Source organism: Tamandua tetradactyla, chromosome 23 (assembly GCF_023851605.1).
Source record: "Tamandua tetradactyla isolate mTamTet1 chromosome 23, mTamTet1.pri, whole genome shotgun sequence".
Classification (NCBI taxonomy): domain Eukaryota; kingdom Metazoa; phylum Chordata; class Mammalia; order Pilosa; family Myrmecophagidae; genus Tamandua; species Tamandua tetradactyla.
In genome coordinates this window covers 6,004,406-6,024,781 of record NC_135349.1, presented here as the reverse complement: position 1 = coordinate 6,024,781, position 20,376 = coordinate 6,004,406, and the positions used below count along the sequence as shown (strand labels likewise).

Below are 20,376 nucleotides of genomic sequence, written 5' to 3'. Positions count from 1 at the left end.
AGTAATAAAAATAAAAAAAGAAAGCTCAAAATATGTCATACCCATTATCCTCCTCTATTATTATTTTCTTTTTTAAGTTTTATTCGCACACTATACAACCTAGTGCACAAGCCATTTAAGTGGCTATTGTGTAATCACATATTATCATTCACCACTACAGTTAATGTGAGAACCTCCCATCAGTTTTTGAGGACAGCACTGTTTGCGACAGTATTTTACATACGACACTGCACAGGAAGTTGTGAAGAAGAGCCCTGGGCCTTTTTACTGTTTGGGGCATTTTATATTGACATGGTTAATTAGATTTAGTATGTTTTTTTATGAAGGTGGGAAATTTGTGTGGTTTTTTTTTTATCAGAAAAAGTGTTGTGGTGTTTAAAAGGATTCAGTTTTTAGCTCTTTGGAGAAATGCAGCTGCTGCTAATTCACAATTAACAGGCTGCAGAATGAAAATTATCCTTGCTATGTTGAATGTAAGTGGCTCTTTTTATATTTTCATTTATTAACACTACACTGTAACTATTTTTCTGTTAACCTTCATCAAGGATGGACTAGTAAGAGTGCATGTTTGTCCCTGTAGTTAAAGTTATCTAAATAACATTTTCTAATGTAAATTTTAGTCTGGGGGATATTAAAAATTAATTTGTCTTGAATGGATATTTGATATTTTTTAAGGGATGGAGGAGAGCCACAGAGACTCTTTTGGGGTTAGACAATATTGGTAGAACTTTAAACCTGATTGAAGTTACCTGTGTATCCAAATCACTAAGTTTGCAACTCATTCCAGATATCTTTTAAAATTCTTTGTCTTTCCAAACAGTTTTACTGTAATTATACTATATTTTTCTTAGTTTTAGGGGCCTACTAAAATTCTGGTTTTATAAGAATTTTATTTTTCTGGAAACTAAATCATCCACATTCTTTCTTTGCCTAGATATAAAGTATTACAGTAGTAAGCCACTTATCCGGAGGTCGGATTTCCGGCACCCTCAGCCCTCCAGAACATGGCTCCTAACCCTGAAGTAAGCAGAGAAGGCTTCTGAGCCCCCCAGTGGCAGGGCTGTGCTCAGGCTCTCCCCAGGCCCCAGTGTATGAACTCAGGGTCCAGTGAGAGGTGAGGTGAAGGGACAGCCCAGCTGACGGGTGGTACCCCCAAGTAGCTTGCAGACCCCAGCCTACTTGGAAGGCAGCGTATTTACATTGTCCAGTCATTTTAAAGTAAAAAGGCACATCCCACTTAACATGTTCATGACACTTGCTTAAGTATACTACACAAGGAAGCAGAAAAGGGTAATACATTTGAGAAAGATTTCCATTTAGGATGATTCCAAGTTCTGTTGCTTATGGTGGTTAGCTTCAGTTATGTGGCAGAGTCACTTGTGTGGAACACTTCATTAATGCCCTAACAATGCCTAATAAATAAGGTGTTACTCTCCTAAAATGGGGCCAACAAACTTTCTGTAAAGGCCAGGTAGTAAATATTTTAGGCTTTGTGGGCTATACTGTTGCAGTTAACTCTTGTTTTAATGTGAAAGCAGCCATAGATAGTACTTAAGTGAATGGGCATGGCTGTGTCCCAATAAAACGTTATTAGAAAAACAAGGCCAGATTTGGTCCCAAGGCTGTAGTTTGCTGACTGCTCTCTTAGAAGATAAATGGCTTGTATTGATTTAGTTTGCATTTTTTAAAAACAGTCAAATTTTTTATTATGAAAATCACATAATGGTTAAAATACTTTTGCTTAGAAAAATAAACTTCAGCTCTGGAAAATTCCATCATATTTGAATACCTAATTCCCTATGAATAACAAATAAGTTACTTCTGAATGAATAGGCTGTTATGTCTTAACTAACAGTTCTTGATTTGAAGGCCCAGCCATTGAAAATACAAGGCCTTAGCTATAAGGTTTAAAGCTTTAATGATATAGTTGTATTAGTTTGGATAATTATTCTTTCAGAACGTTACTCCTTTTTTTGACTTTTTTACAGGTCTGAAAAAGAACCCCAGTTTAAGTTTATCTACTTCAACCATATGAATTTAGCAGAGAAAAGTACAATTCACATGAGGAAAACACCCAGTGTCTCACTGACATCTGTTCATCCAGATTTAATGAAGATTCTAGGTGACATCAACAGTGACTTTACTAGGTAATTGTAACAGCTTCTCCAGGGAAGTCCCCTTTCTAACAAGAGAAGATACATTAAAGCAGTTATCAAAGCTTAGTGACCCAGAAGGCCCTTGGCAAGGTCCTCAAAGAAGACCACCTTTGTGGGGCCACCTCTTGACAGAGAGGTCAGTGAGCCCACGAGGAATGGCCCCTGCATGTGGTCAGCACACTCTCTAAACCAGTCTAGTGACTTAAAGCTTCCTGTTTCTTGTTTTAGAGTGTTTGTTTTTCTCAGCCTAGCTATATGAATTAATAAACCATTGCATTTTGAAACTCTTGTCTTACAGAGTGGATGAAGATGAAGAAATCATCGTAAAAGCAATGAGTGATTATTGGGTTGTTGGAAAAAAGTCTGATCAGCGGGAGCTATATGTTATTTTGAATCAAAAAAATGCAAACCTGATTGAAGTAAATGGTAAATAGGATTTGGCATTTGAGCAGAATTTTAATGCTATTGATATAAAATTTTCACTGTATTAAGAAATGTGGTAAATAGAAAAATCATGGATTGAGACTTTAAACAGATGCCTCCAGTACTTAAAGGAAACCAGCATTTGATCTATTTTGTTTTCTCTACATGGTTCTTTAAGAGGATGTCTGATGAACTTTCCTGTATCACTGGAAATTTGACAGTAGCCAAAGAAAGTTATTGTGTACAGTGCTAAAAGAAAAAAAAAAACCAACCCTTGGTTTTATATACTATGCATAAAAATGTCCTTTTAAAAAATGTCCTCTGATAAAAACATACTTTGTATGCAGAACTGCCAGATTCATGTGGCAGTTTACAACTGTCTGTGCTTTAGCAGCATAATAATGTAGAATTTTCCGTCCACCTTCCATCAAAAGCACCGTCCTCTACACAGTGACATAAGAACTGCTTGTCCATGATGATAAGAACTTTGTTGCCATGGAGAAAATGGTGGTGTTGCTGTCACTAGGCGCAGGTGTTGCCCTGTACCTAGACATGCAGCAAGCCAGGAGGCAGGAAAACCCACCCCAGACTGTCAAAATTAGATGTGAACCTTTTTTTTTTGGGGGGGCGCATATTTTATGCATAAATGGTGAGATTTTTCTCTTTATATTAATACTTGCATTAATAGCTGCATGCATTGGAAACATCAGTAGATACAGATCTTGCTAAAATTGGAATCTAGTAAAATTGAGATGACTTTTCCTCTGCAGCACTTGATCTGCAATTCAGGGTTTCAAATAGCATTTTTGTGTTGTCACATGAGATATTCCAAGAGTGTTCTCCTCATCCCCCAACCTATGGGTGTCTTAGGCACTTTGGGTGCTGGGTTTAAGATTTCTCAGGCAACAGTATTGAAATCTTGTGGATTTTGTTAGTTTTTTCCCCCTTTCTCTTATTTTATTAATTTTCTTACCTAGATTTCTGAGATTTAAGGCCAAAATTAACATAGACATTTATTTCAACTTTATTCCAGAAGAATTTAAGGTACCATTTATCAATCTTTTATATTATTCCTTACTCACTGTTTTCTGTTCTTTCTGCAGAAGAGGTAAAGAAACTTTGTGCAACGCAGTTCAACAACATATTCTTCTTGGATTGAATGATAAATGGCGCTCTGATCTTTTAAAACAACGACTTAGCAAAACATTGTTACCACTGCAAGGTAGTCATACTGTTGACTGGATGAATGACAACAGTAAAGCAATACTGGCTTTGAAGAATCAAGTTTCTACTGAGTCTCTAAACTGATCCTCTGAGATTTTTAGAGTTTAAATATTTATGTGAAATTAATTAAAGGTAATCTACATCTTTATCATTCCATTCTTTCAACATCATGTGAATATTTTACTGGAAAATAAGAGAAATAAATTGTTAAAGTTTTTAAAATCCTGGTTTTGCATTTAGTGTGTCTCCTGTTGCTCGTCTGTAGGCCGCGCTGGCCAGCGGGCCCTGGGCTCCGGCCCTGGCTGTCTTCCCACCCACTGTCCAAATCCCAGAAGCTAACACTTCTCGCAGTGGGGTCCCCTCCCTGGTCAATAGACCTGAAGTGGTGAATTACTAGGCATTTGCCCCAAATAATTTCTAGATTTGCTTTTCCTCCTGAACACTCGAGTGATTTTTTAGACCACATGCAATACTGAAAACTTAGTGCGAGTGTCCCATCCGTGGCTTAAATGGAAGGTGCTCCTCATACCCTGCATACATCTTCACAGTGGAGATGGAGTTTGGCAGAATTTTATCCACTTATCCTAATTTCTGGTGGTCTGGACATCCCAGGAACTGGCTTGAGTACTGGAGAGAGTTGGCAATGGTCCGTTTGGCCCCACCCCCACCAGTCTGCCCCCCTATGGTCACCCTGCCCAAACCTGTGAGTCCCTAAAGTTAGGGTGGAGGGACGGTAATGACTCGTCACAACTCTGAGCGTTTTCATTGTCTTTCTGTCTCTGTCATTCTCAATTCCCATTATGAGTTGGGAGTTACGTAAGACTGCATTTTTTAAGTTTCCAATGGTATTAGGCTTTGCTTATTGTCTGTGCACACTGCTGACCTCTGACTCATGACACTGCGATTTGATCATGGTGTATGATGTGTCATTTGAAATTGCTGCACTTTTCAACCTAGAATGTCTGTTTTGTCACTGTTCAATTCTCTGTTGTGTTCTTAACTCGTTCATTTAGTCGTTAAGTTACCTGTATTCACACTGACTTTTTGTCTTCCTGACCTGTTTCTTTCATCGTGGTGGTTATTTTGTCAGCTTTTCAAGGCGTATGTAAGATATGAGATGGCTGTTGGTCCTTTTACCTTTATCTGATTTTTATCCCTCTTACAAATACTTCTTTTAAATTCTGTTGTGACTTTTTAATATTGCTTGCTATATTCCAGTCACCTTGATTAGATTTGCCTGCTACATCTTTTTTCATCTCTTTATTTTCAAAATTTCTGTGTGGTTTAGGATGTTTCTCTTGTAAAGAGTGACATTGAGCTCAATATTGAATATTTTTAAAATGTAATCTATTTATCTATGGTTTTTATTGTTTGGTTTTTGAATCAGTGAGTTTAAGCTGTTCAAACTGGTAACTGCTGATGGGTTTGTACTTTTCCCCATCCTTTGTCTCTTCTGTTTACCATTCTTTTCCTTTGTTTTCTTTTATCCCAGCTTTATGTTGGACTGATAGGTTTTTCTTTCTAATTTGGGTGCCATAGATTGTATTGTTATTCTTTCAGTGGTTCCCCTTTAAAATTTAATACAAATTATTAACTATAAAATGTTCTTAACAAAGACTAAAAGTTTCGATTTAGCCACCAATTAAATAACCGCTCTTCAACTGGAGTTGCTGTTGTTCAGCCTTGTTAAGGGTAAAAGGGCTGTGACCCCGGGCTTCGTGGAGAAGGCGAGGCAGAGAGTCCCAAGGAGGGGAGGAGGCGGCCCATGCGGGCCAGGCGCCATGTGGACCTAGGACGGGGCCGGGGCCGGCAGGCATCCTCGAGAGGAGAGGCTGAAATGACTTCATCCAGGCCCACGGTCTTCTGGTCAGTTTTATCTGAGTCTAGACTTAATACCAATAGTTTACACTGATTTTCTTAAAACAGACATTTGATAGACATTTAATATGCATATGCCTGTATTTTCATCCAACTCAATTTTCAAAATGCAGGAATTTCAGAAATCCACCTATATAAGAAAGCAGAAACGCTGTGAGCCAAGCTCCTAGAACCTCGAAAAAAACTTTGCATTTAAGAAGTAAGATGCAAACCATTTTATTGGTTATCAAAGTTATTACAGTGCTTGCAGTTCTAACCTTCTTTTACATTTGCATGTTCTTCTTTACATTATTGAGTAACCTTTACTTTTTCTTTTTCTTACTTGTCATGGACTTGCTGGACTGGGACGCCACAGTGTCCTCTTTAGGAGGACTAGGTGTGAAATGCGAGGAGGGGGCCTCCTCTGCTGGTTCCTTTATAGTGGTAACTTCTGTCTCGTAGTCTTGTCTTCTGGCTTCTTCCTCTCTCAAGATAGTCAGCCTAAAAGCAAGCACAAGGTATCTTTTTTTTTTCATTGAAATTTCAGAGCCAGTTTGTATGCTGTGTGTAGCAGTGCATATATACTTCAGCTTTGCGTACAAAATCGTCATCTCTTTGCCTGAAATGTGATGCTGTATCTAAGCAGTCCAAAATAAAAGTTTCATATATATAAAATAATTTGTAAACTATTTTTCTCTGTAGCAACCTGGCAGCTAATAAGTGGCCTTTTAAAGAACCTCTTGCATTTTTAAGGTATAGTATTATGCTTTATTCAGTAGACCCACAGGCTTGAGATGCAGTTTAAAAAGAGCAAGCGTCTGCACTCTGGCCTGATGTATCAGCGAAGAACTGAACCCTTAGGGCCAGTTCTGAAGAGGAAAGAGTACAGTATGTACTGGGCACTGGACATGCGCCAGGCTTTGTTCTAGATACTTCCCATTTAATCCTCATAACAGACCTGTGGGCTCCCTCCCAACCTTACAGAGGAGGGAACTGAGGCACACAGTGAGACACTGATGTCAGAGCTGGGATTCCAGCCCTGCAGCTACTGCCACATGTCACCTCTTCGAGCAAGCTGTGGAGCCAGACATCAGCACCATCCTAGGCAACCAGGAGAGCAGAGCTGGGCACACCAGCACGACACCCTTAGGAAGCTGCCCAAATGGAATGAAATCATTTGGTCCTGATGCTTCAGGTAGCTACAGGAGACAGGAAAGAAAGATAACTGAACCCATGAAAGAGAAGGAAGAGGGGCTTTACAAAATTACCTTGCTTCCAGTTCATCATTTTCAATATTCTTCTGCTGAGCCATTGCTGCATAATGCAACCTATTTTCCTTTATTTTCTCCTTTAGAGTTTCTTCATGTTTATACGCTTGGAAGAGTGTGTTCACAAAAAAGATGTACATATGACTGACCCACACATTGAGTTTTTCCTTTTGTTCATCCTTGGATTTTTCTAATTTCTCTGGAATAAAGTTTTAAATGAGCATTAATGCAATCCTGCAATAATAGTGAAGTCTGCTCCACTTACCATGGTGGGGTTTTTAACTTTGTGTCATCGTCTTCTGAAGATGGGCTGTGTTGTGATGACTCAGTTAACCATGTAAAGTGCTTCAGTGACCATCTGGCACAAGGCAGATGCTCAAAGACCACAGCCAGCAAGCATTTCCTTGGAGACTCCAGGACCTCTATTCTAAACAGCTTTAGTATTCATGTTTCAGAAACTTTTTTTTTTTAAAGGCTTTAAACTCTAACTTGAAGAAAGTAGGTAAAATGACTGACTTGGTAAAGAGTTGCTTCACAACCCACTAAGGTAAAAAATCCAGTTTGCAATGTGCTTAAATAATTGAATGTGGGGAAGATAATGCTTTAGACAGTTTTATCAGTAGGACCTGGAATCTTCTATGGGTTTTTCTTCTGGGCATGCTTTTTCATAGCAACACTCTGCTTATTTTTTCTTTTAATAACTTTGGGATTTGACCACAAACCTATTCATTATTATAAAAAACTAATTTTACTGAGTTTTTAGGAGGAGGCATGAGTGGGTTATGACAGTTTTTCTTGCCTAATGACTAAAACTCCCTCTTCTTTTCACAAAAGGAAAAGCTCAGCCTTGTCCTTGGAGACCTTTCACCTCTACTTCCCGAGTTCTTTTCCCCTGGACCCTTCTTTGCCCCTCCAGTCCCGCCCTCAGTTTGATTTCTACTCCCAGCAGGTTCTCTTCAGTGCCCGGTTGAGAAGGCATTTCACTTTCTTAGGCTCGAGAGCTGCTGGCTCCACTGGCCCACACCTCTGCCACACTGTGTCCCTCGGCGTGCTCCCCACCTCAGTGGCATGTCTCAGACTGGCCGGCCAGGCTTTCCCATGACTTCTTGAGGGGGTTTTGCTTCTCCTGTTCTCAGGCCTTTAAGAAATCCACTGCTTTCCTCAGTGCAGCCTTTTTATGTACTGATACAAGGCAGGTTTTGTTGGTGTTGGTGATATGTTCCTATCCATTCATACATATTTGGCTTTCAAGGTGCCACTCTGTCACCAAGTTTAGTTATATGTGTTGCTTATAGCTTCCTGGTTTTGCCCTCCTAGTTGTGCTGTCTCTAAAAGGGTTTCCCTTCCTCTCAGAAATCCCATTCCAGGTAGTTTTCATGTCACTCTCTCCCAGTTGAAAAACAGTGCTCTGGTATTTTCATTCTTTATCAAGTTTCCCTGTCTTGATGTTCTAGTTTGCTAGCTGCCAGAATGCAACACACCAGAGACGGATTGGCTTTTAATAAAAGGGGATTTATTTAATTAGTCCTTCAGAGGAAAGGCAGCTAACTTTCAACTGAGGTTCTTGCTTACGTGGAAAGACACAAGGTGATCTCTGCTGGCCTTCTCACCAGGCCTCTGGGTTCCACCAGCTTTCCCCAGGATGATTTCTTTCTGCATCTCCAAAGACCTGGGCTGAGCTGCGAGTGCTGAGATGAGGTATGCTGAGCTGCTTGGACTGTGCTACCCTGAGCTCTCTCATTTAAGCACCAGCCAATTAAATCAAACGTCATCCATTACAGCAGGCACGTCTCTTAGCCGACTGCAGGTGTAATGAGCAACAGATGAGGTTCACAGGACTACTGCATAGAAAGCCAACCAAGAGTGTTGCAGGACCTGTATAAAGAGAACCATTGCCATTGGCTCATGTCCACAGCAACAGAACTAGGCACGTTCACCTGGCCAAGTTGACACCTGAACCTAACTATCACATATCCGTCCCTTGTCAACTTGGCAACTACATGCATCACCTTAAATGATATTAAAGTGGCACAAATTCTCTTCTGGCTGTGGACCTGTGACTCTCAAAAACAAGTTATCTGGTGCCAATATGCAAAGGAGGGACAGTCAGAGGATCCATAGGGAGAAACTGGAAGGAAAACCTGCAGGGAAAACACCATTGGATTTCAAAGTCTGAAAGTCATTTATCCTTCAGCTTTAGAAAGTGGCAGTCCCACCCTTTCCAAGGGCCTATGTCGTGGCCTGCCTCTTTCCAAATCAACCTTGGGGAACACTGAAGAGACCACCATTTTCTCAGCTCCACTCTCCAGGAATCGGGGCCACACCTGGGCTCTTTGCCATTTCCAGGGCACACGCTCAACCCCTCCATGTGGTGGCAGCCAGGCTCTCTCTCCCCAGTCCCCAAGGAGCGTGCTGTACCTTCTCAAAGGCCTAAGGAGGCACAACTCTTCCACTGCAATGAGATGGGAGACTCATCCTCTGCCTCCAGGGCAAACTCATGCTCTCCATGTATATGGGTGGGTCCACTCGACAAGGTTCCTGACTTCAGACCTCAGCCTCCACGGCTTTGCCTCTGAAGTTATTTTTCTTCCAATGTGTCTGTCCTTCTCAGTCTCAACTGGCAGTGGTTCTCTTTATACAGGTCCTGCAACACTCTTGGTTGGCTTTCTATGCAGTAGTCCTGGATCATGCCCATCAGACATAAGGAGTTTCCACAAATCCTTCCTGGATGACTCTATGTCCAATTCTGGCTTTCTCTGAAATGGCTGACTGGTTCCACGTTTGGCCAAGTCCTCATGTGGGGCACCGTTCTCTGGGATCTCCCTTTCAGGAGGCCCAGAATGCTCCAGAACATCAACTTCTGGTTTCTTTGTACCCAAGAATTCAGTTCTCAGCTTATCTCTCTCCTGTCACATTTCACTATAAGCTGCGAGAAAACCAGGCTGTACTTTTGACATTTAATTTGGAGATCTCTTCTGCTAAATATCCAAGTTCATGGACTTTAAAAATCTGCCTTCTAGCCAAAGCCACTAGTGAATTTTGCCAGATTATCTGCCATTTTAAAACAAGGCTCGTCTTCCTTCCAGTCTGAAATAATACATGCCTCATTTCTGTCTAGAGCTTCATCACAGGTAGCTTTAGTGTCCACATTTCTACCAACAGTCTCTTCAAAGCATTTTAGGCCTTCTCTATCAAGCACTCACAACTCCTCCAAAATCTTCCCCTTAACCATTTAAAAAGCTGTTCCAACATGTTTGGTATTTGCAAACTACAGGAGCAGCACCCCACTCTCAGTACCAAAATCTGTTCTAGTTTGCTAGTTTATTCTTATTTTGTTAAATAACGTGAAAGGCTTATTTTATGCTTTGGCATGTATTTTTTTTAACCTTATATTATTGCTTTCTTAAAATTCTGTTCATTAAAAAAAACTTTTTGAGGCAATTTAGCTTTTTTCCCCCCTATGGTTATCAGTCTATTCAGGTTTTCTGTATTTCCTTGAGTTTTATTACCTTCCTAGAAAATTTTTCTAGTTTTGTTATCTTCCTAGAAAATCTTTCATTTCAAATGTTTCCAATGTATTAGCCTAGAATTGTACATCACATTCTCCCACTGTACATACAGACATCTCATCTGTGCTTGTCCGCTTACTCCTTCCTAACTAGAAATGTGTGTTTTATCACTTTTACCCTGGTCATACGAGGTTGAGAGTATCTTTATCTTTTTACTTATAGAACCAGCATTTAGAATGATCAGACATACTATATTTTTATTTTCTAGTATATATAATTTCAAGTTCATTTTGTTAATGTCTTCCTCCTGCTTTCCTTGTGTTTTCTTATTCTCCTTTCTGCTTTCTTGGGCTGAATGTTTAGGTTGCTATATTTTCTTGTTTAATAATTGTTCTAGTTAGCTAACTGCCGGAATGCTACACACCAGAGACTGATTAGCTTTTAATAAAAGGGGATTTATTTTGTTGGTTCTTCAGAGGAAAGGCAGCTAACTTTCCACTGAGGTTCTTTCTTACGTGGAAGGCACAGGATGGTCTCTGCTGGTCTTCTCTCCAGGCCCCTGGGTTCCAACAACTTTCCCCTGGGTAACTTCTTTCCGCATCGCCAAAGGCCTAGGCTGAGCTGCAAGTGCTGAGATGAGGAATGCCGAGCTGCTTAGGCTGTGCTACATTGCGTTCTCTCATTTAAGCACCAGCCAATTAAGTCAAACGTCACTCATTGCAGCAGACACGCCTCCTAGCCGACTGCAGATGTAATTGGTAACAGATGAGGTTCACGTACCATTGGCTTGTGTCCGCAGCAATAGAACTAGGTGTACTCACCTGGCCAAGTTGACAACTGAATCTAACTAACACAATAATGAAAACATTTAATAGTATGAATTTTCTCCAGTTATAGTTTTGGCTATGTCTTAATAGGTAATGTTTAAGCTATTTCAATTTTCTAAGTACTCTTAGAAATATAATTTGATTTTCTCTAAGAATTATTTAGAATAGAGGTCATCCATGTTTGGTTGGGAGTTTGCTGTGGCTGTTTGTTTTGTTTTTAATTTTAAAGTAGTTTGATGGAATTTTACTTTTCAAGTCGACATACCTGGTCCTTGTTTAAAAGGAATGTCTTCTTCCTCATAATTGTGTTGTGATCCATTATCATCTTTGACATCAAATTTTGAGATTCCTTCCAAATTAGCTGCAGGCACTGAGTTTGTGTCAAATGTTACGCTGCGGGCTACAAGTTAAAGAAGAAGGTTTACACTTACAGAATTATTTTTGTGGTTCAAAAACCTCTTAATATGTTGTTTTGCCAAATATAAGTATCATTTGTTTCATTATTCATCTTGAAATTAAAACCCTCCAAATTAGCTTTCTTGATTATTTCTCGTTACACAACCTGAAGCCAGATTAGGCAAGGAAATATTTGAAAAAAAAATCTGAGACCCTTTTTTGTGCCACTCTTCAATTTCGGATAGGACTACAATTAAAATACTAATATTAAGATCCCTGGGATAGAATATTTGACAAATTCTGTCTTTTACTTAATTCAAAGTTTGAAATGCCTTAAGATGTGGATAACTATGCACTTGAGGAAATTCTCTCTTCTAGAAAGCTAAAAGTCTGGTTACTCTCTTAAAAAATAATTCCCCAGAAGTTATCCCTCCATATCTTTTCCTTGTCTACATTAAATAAGCTCTATTTCCTTGAAACCACCATAATGTTTTCCATCTTTTTAAGCAGTTCTGATTTCCTAGTCATTTAGCAGTTTTTTAAAATTCAGAGAACTGAATTAAATACGATCCAGGGCTCTCAAGTTCTGAATGAGACAGAATATGAGGAAAGAGTGTCTTTCTTCACCAGTAAAGTGGATACTTACTAGCTGGAAATGAGCACAGAAAGTCCCTGTACTAGCAGGCAGTGGCCAGGCCCTGTGGAGGGGCCCCATCACAGTAGGCAGGACCGGCCTAGGGGCTCCGGAGGACCCTAAAGGAGTGGGTGGCAGATCGAAGGCAAAATCGAGGGGTAGCCAGAGCTCCAGAGCAATCACCAGGAAATAACATCAATAGTAAAATACAGGAGTTGGGGTTCCATTGATAGTTTCATTTCTGTGACAGAAACTGTGCATCTTCATTACAGGTGGCAGCCTGGGGAAGTCTTAAGTACAGTCGGTTCCCTGCCAGGATGCGTGACATGGAGAGAGAAATCTCACAACCCTGTAGGTTCACACCAGATGGAATGGTGTGGGAGAGACAGAAGCCAGCTGAGAAGAGGGTTCCAGCCAGGTGAGAACAGGTGGCCTGAGGGCGAGGTCATCAGTGGCAGCCCCCTGTAGGTCACTGGGGGCGAGCAGCAGCACGTGTGGGGTGAGAGCAGGTGCCGTAACACCTGGAGTGAGCTCAAGAGGGCAGGAGCCATGTGCACAGATTTTCCAGATGCAAAGGGGAACAGAGACCGTGGCATCTAGAAGGGGGGTGAGAGAAAGGGACGGTTTTTCTTTATTGGCCTTATGAGAGTGTGTGTGTACCGGTGGTGCCAGGCCTGGGAGAGGAGGGGCTGGAGAGAGCCACAGGTGGGAAGCCAGCAGGGGGGGGAATAGCAGGAGCCAGTGCACCAGGACAAGGACTGAGAACTCCCACTGAAACTATGGACACAGAGCGCTGGGGGACAGGAACAAAATGAGAATGGGGCTGAGGAGCTGAGCGGGAGGTAGGGAAGTGGAGTCTGCAGGTGGAGACAACATGAGAGGCATTTTACTATGGGAAAGGAGAAAGGAAAAGGTCAAGAGGAGTATGAGGGAATGAGTCAGGATTTATTTGCTGTTTCTAACTTAAGTGTGTTTAAAAGCCAAAGGGAACGAGACTTAAGAGAGAAGTACGGCCTGTACCGGGACCCAGTTAGAAGCAGCAGGTTCTGGGAACTTGGCCTGCGAGGCCCAGGCGGAAGGACAGCTGGAAGGACAAGCATCTAATGCCCGTCTCCCATCCTACCAAGCTGCTAACGTTAGCGGGAAAGCAAGAGCCTGCCTGGGGAGTGAGCTCCAGCCAACCAGGGATGTGACTGGAAGCTGCAAGCCCAGCCTCATTATATAAAAAAGACAGTCATAAATCTTTAGAGACATGACTTAGCTGGTAAGCAACAGTGTGTAAATGTTTAAAGTTCCGTAATTAAAATACTCACCATTTTGAAACAAAAAAAAGGAAAACCCTTTTCCTGAAGACTTAAAATTCATTTTGGAAATTCTTTCTTCACTTAGCGACCTCTTGGTCTTGGGATTTTATGTGAAAAAAAAATCATAAATATTATTCCTGTACATTTGGACTAAAACCAGTTTTCTCCATTATAAATACTTAGAAAAATGTTGATGAGGCCATTCTCTTTGTGCTAACTTAACTTAAATAACCTGCATAAAATACTGACATTTGTACTATTAAGGAAATGATTAATGGAATGCTGCAACAACTCAAAGTTTCCTCACTCCCCACTCCACCCTAAACACCTGAAGATTTAAAAATCTTCCCTGGGCCAGTTGGGAGGATATTTATTATACATGAATATCTGTACTTATATTCACACATAAATGGCTTTAATGACCATAGCCCCTGTGGACTCCCACACTCCTTTCTCAGCTAGACGCGGGCCCTGAACTCCACGCTGCATGCTCAGCTGTCCCACTCACCGCCATCACCGGGATGTCTCATCAGGCATCCTAAGTATGTCCAAAATCTGAGTATGTCCAAAATCAGCTCTTTACGTTTTTCCCCAAAACTCATCCTTCCCCCAGCCTTTCCCACTCAGTAAATGCCAACTCTATTCTTCCAGTTGCTCAGGCAAAAAATCTTAGTCATCTTTGCCTTCTCTTTTCCTCTCAGACCCCACATGCTTTGAAAGACGGTGGAGCTGAGCCCTTCTCCCCACCTCAGTCTAAGTCTCCACCTTCTCTGATCTGAACTGCTCCAACAGTTTCCTTACTGGTCTGTCATCCAGAGGCCGAAAGGAGCCTACTTAACCCCCTGCTCAGACTTCAGCTCACTCAGCAGGAAAACCTTCCCGGGCCAGATGCCCCTGTGATCTGACCCTGCCACCTCACTCAGGTCACATGCCTGGCCACTCCATGGTGGCTACACCTTGCTGCTACTCTTTGTCTTTGGGCAACCCAAATCGTCATCAAAACAGGGCCATTGCACAGAACAGTCTTGTTTCAGATGTTTACCTGGTTGTCTCTTTACTTCTTTCAGGCCTGCTCAAACGTCACCTCAGAAGACTCTCCCTGACCACCCCACCCTGCTACTCAATCTCCATAGCCTGCCTTGCTTTCCTTCACATCACTTACACATGGTAAGTGTTGTCACAAGTGCAGACTTGGGTCAAACTGCCTGGCACAAACCCCAGCTCCACGACTAACTAGTTATACAATGGTGGGCAAGTCACTTTCTGTGGCTCACCTTCCTCATAGAGATGACAATGGGACACACCTAAACGAGCTGGTGCCTGAAGAGCTCGGTGCTTGGTGAAACTAGTAAGAGTCACGTGTTACTCTTGTTACTTGTCACACCCATCTCCCCAAGCGGATGCAAGATCCACGAGAGGACAGGTACTCAGTTCACCGCAGTCTCCCTACTGCACAGGAGACTGCGCAGCACATAGTAGGCACTCGGTGTTTGCTGGCACCACAACCACGGAACTGTGTTACACGGCTAATGGTAAATACAAACCTCTGATTTCTTTACCCTGTTAATATCAAACAACAGTCCTAACTTGCTTGAAGAAGACTTGGGGCTGGTCACGTGAATGTCGGAATCATGGCTTGTCACTGCGCTTGGACTTCTGTTCTGAGAGCTCTAAGCAAAGACAAGCACATAAGAGCATTTGTATCCATGGAGACACACATGCACATGCACAGCACACTGATTTACAACAACCTCTGCATATTTAAAGTACACTACTTAACGAGTTCTGACACAAGCATGCACCTGTGAAACCGTCACCTCAATCAAGGCAGCAAACATCTCCATCACCCCTAAAAAGTTCCCGTGTCCTTAATCCCTGCCTCTTCCTCTGTCCCCGGCAGTTACTATTCTCCTTGCACTAAGATTGATTTCCATTTTCTAGAATTTCTCTCTCTAAATATAGATCTCCTTTTTTGTATGACTTCTTTCAGTCAGCCCAATTATTTTGTGATTCAGCCAGACTGTTGCAGGTCTCATAAGTTCTTTTATTGTTGCGTATTACTTCATTGTTTGGATATACCATCATTTATCTTCTTGGACATTTGGGTTGTTTACAGGTGTTTTGTTTTATTTTTTATTTAATTTATTTTTTATACTGTTCTATTAATTAAAAAACTAACAACAAAAAAACAAAATATTAACATATTATTCCATTTTACATTTTTTTAAAATTGTGAAATATAACATACATACAAAAAAGCAATACATTTCCAAGTACATTTTAACAAGGAATTTAGAACAGATTTTACAGTTTGGTATGGGTTACAGTTCCATAATTTTTTATTTTTTCTTCTAGCTGTTCCAAGACACTGGAGACCAAAAGAAATATCAATACAGTGATTCAGTTGTCATACTCATTTGCTAAATCTTGTCTTCTCTGTTATACTCCTCTTCCTCTTTTTTTTTCTTTTTTGTAAAAAATAATATACTTACAAAAAAAGCAATAAATTTCAAAGTACATCACAACAATTAGTCATAGAACAAATTTCAGAGTTTGGTACAGGTTACAATTCTACAATTTTAGGTTTTTATTTCTAGCTGTCTTAAGGTACTGGAGACTAAAAGAAGTATCAATATAATGATCCTGCACTCATACTAGTTTGTTAAACCCGACCTCTCCTCTGTCTCCACCACGCCCCCAGCAGGGAGAGTCTGCCAAAGTTAAAGGTACCACATCACCTTATGCTGGTGGGACCTGCAGGCAGACAAGCGCCACATACTGGGCAGGATAAGAAAAAGAGTCCAGAGACTTCACAGTAAAGTCTTTCAACCTGCTGGGTCTCACCCTCAGGGAAAACCGGCGCAGGTAACTCTTTCCTCCTGATAGGAGGCCAGTTTGGTCTGGGAAAATCCAGCTGGGGTCTATAATACCTAAGAATGGTGAAGGAGGTGACATCATGGTGCAGCATCATGGAGCTACTATAAGCCACTGATACAGAGGAAAGCTTTAAGGTATCCAGTGATAAAAGACCCAGTGCACCCCACTAATAGGAAATGTGAGCTGGGTTTAGACCGTCATGAGACAGGTTAGTTTTACCCACACACACACACACACACACACACTTACTTCTGAGCCTGATTCTTTTGACTTATCCTTCTCATTATGGGTCATATTTTCCTGCTTCTTCACATGCCTGTTAATTTTTTATTGTATGCCAGACATCTTAGATTTCATATTATTGAGTGCTGGAATTCTGGGGTGTTCCTTTAAATATTTTTGCACTATGTTCTATTGACGCAGTTAAGTTACTTGGAAATAGTTTGATCCTTTCAAAATTTGCCATTTAAGCTTTGTTAGGTATAACCAGAGCAACCTTTAGCCTAGGGCTAAATTGGCCAAATTTGGGCTAAATGGCCCAAAACCTGAAGCAGTACCAAGCTTTAAGGGAAGCATTACCCCATTCAAGGGAAGCCTTCTGCAGATCTCCAGTGCTCACTCTGTATGCAGCTCACTCTCTCTCTGTGCAGCTTCTTTGGAAAAAATTTTGCCACCTTGGCCACCCTAAATTAATGGAATGGGTGAAGTTGCTGCAAGCTGAGCCTGAAGATTGAGCTTTAATAGGTTTTAAGTTGAGCATCTCTGTGAACCCCAAAATTACTGGTCAAAAGGGAACAGTGAGTCCTTGGAGCATGACTTGAACATCCAATTTCCAGAAAAGGATGATAGGAACTAGAACCTAGAACTACTAGCAGATATAAAAAGAACACAGAAGCTACATGGAATGCCAAACTGGAAACCAGGAGTGAACTTGAACAGATGGTTACTAAGCATGTTCCCTGGCTCAAGGGGTTTGTACCTACATTTCTGAAGACCTCAGCAAAGCCATCCATGAAATCACAGGCGAATTCAAGGGTGGTACCCATTTCCCTCAGAGTAGAGCCCCAGACCTAGATGTGACCCCTGATTAGGTTCCCAGATACCCTGGAAAAGGCACCAGTCATATCCTCAACCTAGAATTTGAAGAGCCATATCTGGCTAACGCGGCGGACAATAAGGCACTGAAATTGTACATGAAGCCCCAGCACACAAGGAGTCCAGAACCATCCAAGGGGTCTGTGGTGAGAGATACTCCTTGGACAACAAAGAGCAGTGAAGAGGCTCCTCGCGTTGAGCAACTCCAAAGAGTTTTCCAGCTATGGCGTTCAGTTGGCCCCCAAGAATCCTTGTGGACCCAAAGGATGATTAAAAAAAAAAAAGGCAAAAATATTTACACCCCACTAACCTCCCCACCAAAAAAGTGGGTTTCTTTCAATATGACCCAGCAGCTGGGTCCTTCAGTAAACTGCTGATATGATCCCCCACTCCCCGAGGCCTCACACTGAGACCTGCAGTGTCAGCCCTGTGAACAGGCCCAGTTCTCAGGGACTTCTTGAGCATCCTGTGTTCACCCAGGGCATCTTCGTTCTGGAGCTGGCTGAAGCCGAATATTTTATAATAAAATACTTCAAATTTTCTAAGACTCATGGGCCACCCAAATGTCAGCTGGCATGCTGACCTTCATCATGAAATCACTGCTACTGTGGCTAGAAATCTATTTCCTATTTTGTGACCAGGAAATACATTTTCCCTGACTTAGAAAAGGGAAAAGATTTGTTTCCCGGAGCCTGCCCATGCCAAAAAAACAAAAGGGAATAGAACAAAACACTCCTTTCAAAATGTGAACAAAGAAACCTTTATACTATTTCCTAGAAGGGTTACAACAGCCCAAATCATTTGGATAAGGCGTAACCATTCCAGAGGAACTCCTTGCCCTGAAATGCTCAGACATTATTTGTTACCTGATTTAGTACTGCATGAATACTTCCATATTTGGTTCCAGACACATCATCATTTGGAACATTTAAATATGACTTGGTCATTTGGTCAGTAACAGAGATGAGTGCAAAGCTTAAGAGAGCTTCAAAGAATTCAAGGAACACCAACTGAAATAAAAGAAGACATAGAGAATCTTATTCATTCTGACATATCTTGAGGTGGATGAGAAATTCATTTTGCTGTTCATTTATTTTCTCCAGAAAATACCATTTCATTAAATGCTTCAAGCTGGCAGAAGAGGAGGAATCAGCAAAGAAGTCTGAATAGGGAATAAGCAGGGAGTTAGGGGGAAACTGAGAGAATGTGGGGTCTTGGAAGCTGAGGCAAGAGTCATTTCAGGTGAGAGGGATAAACTTTCAAATGCTGCAAGGGCATGGAAAGGAAGCTGAGAATGTATCATTGGATGTATCAATGTAAGAGGTCTTTGGTGAACTTCACACAAACCATTTTGGGGGATAAGTGCCTGATAGGATTGGGTTGAAAAAAAAATAAGAGGAGTCCATATAAGGCCATGTATTATATTATTCCATTTTTACAAAATACTCAGAACAAACAAATCCATAGAGACAGAAAGTAGACTAGTGGTCAGCCAGGGGATGGAGGGAAGGGAGAATTGGGAGATTTGGGGTTTCTTTATGGGAATACAGAATTGCACATTTTAACATGGTTAACTGTATGTTCTACAAATTTGATTTCAAGTTTAAAAGAATGGAATAAGAAGAGTTGGAGATAAACCGTGCAGAAAACTTTCCAGGAATTTCGCTTCAAAGGGGAAAAAAGAAAGAGAAGGAAGATGGCAGAAAAGGTAGGGTCAGATTTTGGTTCTTTTGTTTGTTTTTAAGATGGGAGAAACAAAAGAATGTTTCCACTTCTAAGCTGGGAAATTCTACTGGAAGGACAGAGGGCAGTACTGAGGGTCTCATGTCCCCAGTGGAGGGACTGCTGCAGTAACCAGTGGAAGGCGAGGACGGGGAGCAAGTGCAGGCGGGCAAGCGGACCTGGACGTGAGAGCTGGCAAATGCTCCGTGGATCCCTTCAACTTTCTCAGCAGGATGAGGAAGCATCAGCTGAGAGTGAGGATGGGAGAGGAGGGGTTATGGTTGGAAAGCAGAGAAGAAAGTATGAAACAGGCACCAAAGGAGCTTGGGAGAGTGGCGGGATGGGGAATGGTGGTCTAATTTCCTGGAGAGCATTAATGGTCACAGATGTGAGCAGGGGATCAGACCGTGGGTCTCCCAGGGCCTTGTCCGCCATGCTCAGCTGGCGTGTGCACATGTGGGGCAGGCCAAGTATACAGGTTTAAAGAGAGCTCGATTTTGCCTTGGCTTGTATGAAACTGAGCTTATAGAAGTCACTGGTAAATGACAAGGTCTGGGTTATGACTTTCTTCGTGGCCAGCCTGAATGTGCCTCTGCTGCCTCCCCCAGGACTACTCGACAGAAACAAGTTGTACACCCAGAACTGGCAAATACTAAACCCTGAGAGATCTACTGAATTGCCTCACATCATTTTATAGAAGAAAAGACAGAATCCCAAGGAGTCTGACGTGCCCAAAGTCCCCCAGTAAGAAATATTAAAAATCAAAGTGACTTCTCTCTCATTGGGGAGATAAATTAATGTTTCTGATATGTACATGACTTCTATGAAAATACCAGAGAAACAGTACAAGTATTGAATTATAAATTATCCAAGATAGAGCACTTAGTTTTATATCCTTTTGGTTTTGTTATTTCCCAACATCTGAAACTTTTTTTTGATTTAATCTCTAGTTTTCGAATATAATCAAGGATGTGCGTGTGTGTGTGTGTGTGTGTGTGTTAGAATTCTTTTCAATCAAACCTTTGTTCCTGGTATCCAAGGGGCAAAAGAGGAGTCTGATTTGGATCTGTACCATTTGTGCAAC

The 20,376-nt window shown here is 41.4% G+C and overlaps 2 protein-coding genes and 2 long non-coding RNA genes across 11 annotated transcripts in view; 3 read left to right on the top strand and 1 right to left on the bottom strand.

Annotated features, from left to right (window-relative positions):
* Window positions 1-4,025, top strand: part of CCZ1 (CCZ1 vacuolar protein trafficking and biogenesis associated) — a 31,692-nt gene extending 27,667 nt beyond the window's left edge. For 2 of the 3 annotated variants that reach the window (XM_077140588.1, XM_077140587.1), the window contains 3 exons: window positions 1,989-2,147; window positions 2,455-2,582; window positions 3,683-4,025. In XM_077140588.1, coding sequence (XP_076996703.1) covers window positions 1,989-2,147; window positions 2,455-2,582; window positions 3,683-3,738 — 343 coding nt within the window. In that variant the 3' untranslated portion in view covers window positions 3,739-4,025. Of the gene's footprint in view, window positions 1-934; window positions 1,023-1,988; window positions 2,148-2,454; window positions 2,583-3,682 lie in introns of those variants that run through there. The other variant, XR_013167788.1, reaches the window with a different exon arrangement.
* RSPH10B (radial spoke head 10 homolog B) overlaps window positions 1-20,376 on the bottom strand; it is a 67,688-nt gene that overhangs the window by 3,070 nt on the left and 44,242 nt on the right. For 4 of the 6 annotated variants that reach the window (XM_077140572.1, XM_077140574.1, XM_077140575.1 and 1 more), the window contains 6 exons: window positions 18,437-18,580; window positions 15,143-15,268; window positions 13,608-13,695; window positions 11,530-11,664; window positions 6,929-7,127; window positions 5,882-6,161 (listed from right to left, as the gene is read on the bottom strand). In XM_077140572.1, the coding sequence (XP_076996687.1) occupies window positions 5,984-6,161; window positions 6,929-7,127; window positions 11,530-11,664; window positions 13,608-13,695; window positions 15,143-15,268; window positions 18,437-18,580 (870 nt within the window). In that variant the 3' untranslated portion in view covers window positions 5,882-5,983. Of the gene's footprint in view, window positions 1-5,881; window positions 6,162-6,928; window positions 7,128-11,529; window positions 11,665-13,607; window positions 13,696-15,142; window positions 15,269-18,436; window positions 18,581-20,376 lie in introns of those variants that run through there. The other 2 variants (XR_013167787.1, XM_077140576.1) reach the window with 1 other exon arrangement.
* On the top strand, window positions 6,447-13,816 carry LOC143666957 (uncharacterized). The gene is made up of 3 exons (XR_013167791.1): window positions 6,447-7,475; window positions 12,567-12,712; window positions 13,275-13,816. It is a non-coding gene; the product is annotated as an uncharacterized LOC143666957 (long non-coding RNA).
* LOC143666956 (uncharacterized) lies at window positions 14,621-20,285 on the top strand. Its single transcript, XR_013167790.1, has 3 exons — window positions 14,621-14,765; window positions 19,173-19,278; window positions 19,901-20,285. It is a non-coding gene; the product is annotated as an uncharacterized LOC143666956 (long non-coding RNA).